Source organism: Mycteria americana, chromosome 3 (genome assembly GCF_035582795.1).
Source record: "Mycteria americana isolate JAX WOST 10 ecotype Jacksonville Zoo and Gardens chromosome 3, USCA_MyAme_1.0, whole genome shotgun sequence".
Classification (NCBI taxonomy): domain Eukaryota; kingdom Metazoa; phylum Chordata; class Aves; order Ciconiiformes; family Ciconiidae; genus Mycteria; species Mycteria americana.
In genome coordinates this window covers 103,883,605-103,889,604 of record NC_134367.1, presented here as the reverse complement: position 1 = coordinate 103,889,604, position 6,000 = coordinate 103,883,605, and the positions used below count along the sequence as shown (strand labels likewise).

The following is a 6,000-nucleotide window of genomic DNA, read 5'->3' as shown; positions in this document are numbered from 1 at the left end:
GATACCGTGTACATTCTTTGAAGCTACCTGTTCTCAGAGTCAGCTGGAGCTTTACAGGAGGTAGTCCAGGCAGGAGTATTACTGCCAGAGGATAAGGTGAAAAAACAAAAATCTATTCCTGATCAGTCCAACTCAAAAGTAAACTCCAGCAACTCAAGACCTGGGCATCTGAGCTGATGAGAGATTTCAGAGCCTGTCTCAGACTGTTGCTCATACCTCTTTCCCCCAGTCTTTGCTAAGGAAGTGAAAAATAGTCTTTCATCAGCCTGGTGTTTAGATGTGATTCTCTATTACATAGAGAACACATGCTAATGAACTTTGCTGTGGTGTAGTCTTTTTTCTTCCTTATAAGTCCCATATTAGTCTAGATGCCTGACTTGTGGAGTCTACAGGGCAGTAGTACAACACTCAGCTCTGAAGGCTTTGTTGTAAGGAAAGGAGCTCTTCCATCCTCTACTAACAGAGTATTAATCTAGTAGTAAGCATATAAAAAAATACTCCCTTTTTTTTTTGGCCTTCTAAGGAAGCATTTTGGAACAAAATTTACTACTTTCAGCTGATTTCCAGAGCAAATCAAGGCACTGCATTTACTAAACACAGCCTTAAACAGAGGAGCAACAATTCATTGTAATAAGAAAAACAAGAGAGCAGCACTGGCTGCAGGCATGGAGGCAGCATATGGGTTCTCCTGTGCCCAGACAGGTGATGCCTACTTCATCCCTAGGGGAAATGGGGGGTGAACCAAACAAACCACCCACACTTAGACCTCCATATCAAGAAAGCCCCTGTTCATTCTGCTACTTAACAGCCTACACTGGTAGGAAAGCATTCCACTGACTTCCCTGGTCAGCTTATAGCCCTTTGCTTTCCCAAATACACTGCTGAGGGCCTGTTCTACAGGTAAGAGAGATAACTGAGCTTTCTTAACCCCTTGCTGTCAAAGAAACACCCAAGTGTTCCTTTAACAAGTGATATTACAGCAGCTATTTCTTGGATTTTAGAAAAATATTTAGAAACAACAATTTGATCAGGTACTGATGCATCTCCTACTGCCTTTTTTTTTTTTTGCTAGTGAGGTCAGAGAAGGTGAAGTGGAAGACAACTTAGCCCAAGCTTGGGTTAAATACAGGATGCACTCCTTTCGGCAGTATTTAGTGTACTTTTTTTTTAAATTCCCATAGTAGTCAGCTTCAGTCACTACATCTCAGCTATCAAGATCTGTTGTTTTATAAGGAAATGCTGTTACTAGAGCAGGCCAGCTGATTCCAGCCAAGAAACTTATCTTTTATATACCTATTTATAGGAGTGATTCTAATAGCAAGTGTTGCACAATTTGTTTGAAATGGCCTCTTATAGCTACAGTGTTGTTTATCCATTACCTACTCATGTCCACATTTGTAAATTTTTGAACAACTCATAACTACAAATGCCAGTAATTTGTTCTTTGTAGCACTGCAAGGTAAGTATTAGATTCCCCCATGTCTGTATAATTTATTTCTGTATAATTTATTTCCTTTAGACTGTAGGACAGCTGAAAATATTTTATATCTCAAATCAGGGCTTTTAATCTTCTATGGAAAAGAGGCTCTAAAGTACTAAACTGCAGTCAACTGTCTGCATGACAGTCACCTCCCTCCTGAGCTGGCAAAGCACACTCTTACAGGCCCCACAGTGTTTAACATCTGGTTTCAGGACTTCAAGAAGCACCATGAAAAGTAAAGGATATCCATTCCCCCCCTGCTTTTGGGCAGCTACTTACCATGGCAGTCTACTTTGGCCAGCTGATTATGCAGCCTTTTTATACAACGCTGACATGTAGAGAGTGGCAACTAATTGGTTTTGATCAGAGCTGCTGGAAGTGTAAGCCACTTCAGGCAGCATTATTCCCATTTCCTCTCTGAAACACAACTACTTAGAGACAAAAAATGAAATAATAGAAGCATAATAAAGTCAACTCAAACAGTGTAGTAGAGACTTTCCCCCAGAAACTGCTTGAATAAAGTCAGTAACCCAGTCAAGCAATAGGTAAAACAAGCCCAGGACACCTGCCTCAGCTGTTCTGACCAGCACCTGCTCTGTACTGAACGGAGCAGAACAAAGCCTTCCACCCTACTCAAAAATGAAACCCCAGCAGCCTGCGCCTCCAACACTTTTGCCACTCGGTGAAGAGGCACAGGTTTAGACGCATGCGCAGTTAAAAGGTTGTACGTAAAAGCCATTCTAATTCTCCTGGTCTTTATGAACACAAAGATGTGATATACAGCACTAAATACAAACATAAAGACTTTATTGAATGCTGCTCAATTCCCCAAAGATCTTTCATTACAAAAGTTTTCCACACAACTGCAATTTAAGAGATTGGAATGGTACTCTGATAAAAGATGTGAAAAATACTTGATCAAGTAAACAGACAAGACTTCTATTGTCAACTTTCCACCTTTAAGAAACAGACTGCATTTTCTTTAAATAAAACAAGGAACTATTTATTGACATCCTTCCCTCCTTACTAAAAAAAGTAATCCCAATTTTGGTCTCATTCTTCAGTCTAAGAGATGCTAAAACTAACGCAGAAACACCCAAGATGATAGTCTCTAGGAGACCTGCACTACTCTGCAGGGAGTCCTTGGGCTGATGAGGAGCATCATTGATGGGCTTTCTAGAGGAAGCTCCATCCTCAGCTGTAGCAGGAGGAAATCTCTAAGTAGCCCAGGACCAAGAGGCAGCAAGAATGGGGTAGAGGCACTCACCCAGCTGCAGGCAAGACGCATGGACCACCCCAACCTGTTCAAGCTGACTTTCTCTCCCTACTTTGCCTCCTTCTAATGTGAGCATTACATAAATCTAAATCTGAATCCAATCAGGAATTCAAGGACAGCACCATACCCAAGTTCCTTTCAGTGCTGCAAGGGGCACATACTGAATATCTCAAGTTACGGTAACGTACCTTGGTTTTATTTCAGAAAATACAGCACAACTAGAAGCCTTTTCTATAATCTTAACCAAAGTATGCAGCGATGTGAAAAGCACATATAAAACAAGGAAAAAAAATGTACATAGCAAACTACACCGCCTATGTGCAACACAATCAAAAATTCAAGTCATAATTCTCACCACTCCCATAATTATTTCACTCATTAAGGATGATAATTCAGTTCTATGAAACGTTGGAAGTGACAGTATATCAATAATTAGACAAATTTACAATATGCTGTGGTAATGACATCACTTAACTGCTGTATTTAAATTCAAATCTTTACACGTGCCAGAGAAAAAAATTGGCTGTTTCTGTTACACTGATGAGGTTTCTTCTGCAAATCCTTATGTTTCAAAAGGGTACAAAAAAGTACGTCTGCCGAGTAGAGGTGGTCATTTCTTTTATTTGGCACTTGTATTGTGTGCATTTAGCACATTGTGAGTGCTGTTCTGCTTTTCTGCCATAGCCTTCTTAAGCTTTAACTCCTCTAGCTTTCTCCACAACTCTTCACGTTCCAATTCTTTCTTTTTCTCTCTGTTGAAAAGAGTGAAGTATCAATTTCAGATGTGTTTTAAGTGCAATGTGGAGATGCAGTTACTTAACAACTGTGATTTACATCTAGTAAGTCCCTCTCGTAAGATTTTCTCCAAAGCTATTTTTAGATGCAATTACAGTTTCCTCTATCAAAAAGCAACCATACAAACTGGTAACGGTTAGTGGTAAAACTGTAACTTTGCTCCAACAAACTCAGACAACTGCTGTAGTGTGGTTTTGCACAGACGACTGCAATTCTAAGGAGGTTCTTTATCACATGCAAACAAATTAAGGGACTAAGCATCTTAAGGGGAGAAAAGCACAACTATTGAAAGGAGACTTAGCATGTGGTCTCAGCTGGCCCAGGATAACGTACACCCTGCCAGCCTTACTCCAACAGTACTGCTTAGTAGGTTAGCTTAGTAGGAGAAGAGAGAGGTTTTAGCTGAGCTATGAAGTATTCCCCAGCTCAGCTTTCTTCAGACAACACCCCCTGAAGCAGCAGAGCCAGCACCAGGCAGCCCCTCGCAGCAACAGCTGAGCCCAGTTTTCCCAGACAGGAGAGAGCACGCTCCCTGCCCAAGCAGGACAGGGAGCTGGGGCCTTCCTGCCATCTCCCTGGGGCTTCAGCTCCCACCACACCACTGACACACCTGCATGGGTGCTTTACTCAAGCAACAGGCAGCAGCAAGTATTTGATGAGCAGTTCCACTACAGAATGCTTTGTTTCTTTTCAGCTGGTACATTCTACATATGTATTCAATCAACATGCATTTGGAAGAAAAATCAGTACCTTTGCCTTTCTGCTTTATACGAGCTTGTAAGTTCATCAAAAAGCTTGCCATTCATTTCCATCAGGGTTTTCAGCACGTTATATACCAGTGCCACAATAGTTCTAGAACAGAAGGAACACAACCATTAGAATCACTCAACACAACATTAACTTCAGTAAAGAAGTGTTGGATTTCTTTTTTGGACTCTGAACTTCTTATTTAAGATACTACTGTAAGGTCAGTGAGTTTCTGAAACAAAATCCTTTACTATAATTTCCTCTGTAAATTAATAAAATGCATATTTAAACTTTTTTTAAACAGCTGTTTAACCTTAAATTCCTGAGTCTTGTAATTGCACAGGATATAGTTATTGGTACTGTGGCTGTACTATAAAGCCATTCAATTAAGTTAACGTTTAATAAACTGAGTTTTAACAACAATTTTGTAATATTTGAGTACAGAAATACAAAAGTCTAGAAAAATAAACTTCTGGCTAATAGCTTCAGGACTGGGCAAAAGAATGCAGCAGAGGAACCACAGGCGCATGGTTTAATACAGCTACTAAAAGCTCTACCAGAAGCATTTCTGGGCAGCAGATAGTTTTGCCGCATATGCCCTATTAGAGAATTGAATTGAGAACATCAGATAATGGTTGCCGGTACCTTAGTTTCTTTAAGAAACTAAACAGCTTGAGCAATACTGGCTGTGTCTTACATGGCTGTCCATACTTCCATGTTAGGTATTACTCTTCTTTTTATGAAGGCATTCATATTTCAATAAGTTGTCTTAAATATAGTGTTATCTCCTTTAAACCCACTCTTAATTACACACAGAAATGCAAAAATAGCAATAAAATTAAATATTAAAGGCACCTATCATTAAGCTTATCAATAATAAAAAGTAGGTGAACTGTCTTCCCCATCTTTCCCCTCACTAGCAGTTCACCTTCACACAGCAGTATTGATTGTAAGGTTGTAGAGCAGGAGTGCCATGCAGTCTTCTGACCTTGAAAAATGAGTGAAAGAAAAATCTAAAGAAGTACCCAAAGGACCAGGTTTGCCTTTTCAGTACACTCTGTCCATTGTGGCACTAGGAAGTCTCCCAACTATTCAGAGGCCCTATGCTCATTCAAAATGCACAGTACACTTAGGCTGTCTACACACTTTATTTTTCTTCTTTGAACACTGGCTTTCATGTGGTTTCAAGACAAGAGCCGATGCGGGGTTTTGGTTTTCTGAGAGGAAAAGCTTGATTTTGAGCAAATAGTTAAGTCTATATCGGACAGCTAGATGGATAAGCACGTTACTCTGCCCTCCTAAACAGATTAAAACCAAAAGGTTAGACTTTCTTCCTCAGACTTCCTGGTCCTTAAGGTATACAGTTACCCTGCGTCTTCCACTTCCTTCATAAAGAGCAATTTCTGTCTGCAGCTAGGGAAAGAGGGACATCCTTCAAATTTGTTGAAGTCCCAAGTACTATTAATGCTCCAAGAACTAGTTCTCCAAAATTTATGTTCAGTCTCAGCTGATAACGTTTGCAACTAGACACACCATCTAGATAAATTCAGAATAATTTCAGAGCCTCTAAGGGCTTAAAACAGCACATCTGATGTAACTTCAAAGTTGTGGGAGGCTCCTGCCTACCCTGGCTTTTGCGTGTACGAGCTTTACATTTTACAAATTGACTTGCAACTCAATTCAGGATGCTGGACACAAGCAA

General features: G+C 40.2%; 1 protein-coding gene across 2 annotated transcripts in view; it reads right to left on the bottom strand.

Moving 5' to 3' along the window:
- Positions 1-2,270: 2,270 nt before the first annotated feature.
- PPP2R5A (protein phosphatase 2 regulatory subunit B'alpha) overlaps positions 2,271-6,000 on the bottom strand; it is a 46,920-nt gene continuing 43,190 nt past the window's right edge. For both annotated transcript variants that reach the window (XM_075496383.1, XM_075496384.1), the window contains 2 exons: positions 4,302-4,403; positions 2,271-3,508 (listed from right to left, as the gene is read on the bottom strand). In XM_075496383.1, coding sequence (XP_075352498.1) covers positions 3,376-3,508; positions 4,302-4,403 — 235 coding nt within the window. In that variant the 3' untranslated portion in view covers positions 2,271-3,375. The remainder of the gene's footprint in view (positions 3,509-4,301; positions 4,404-6,000) is intronic.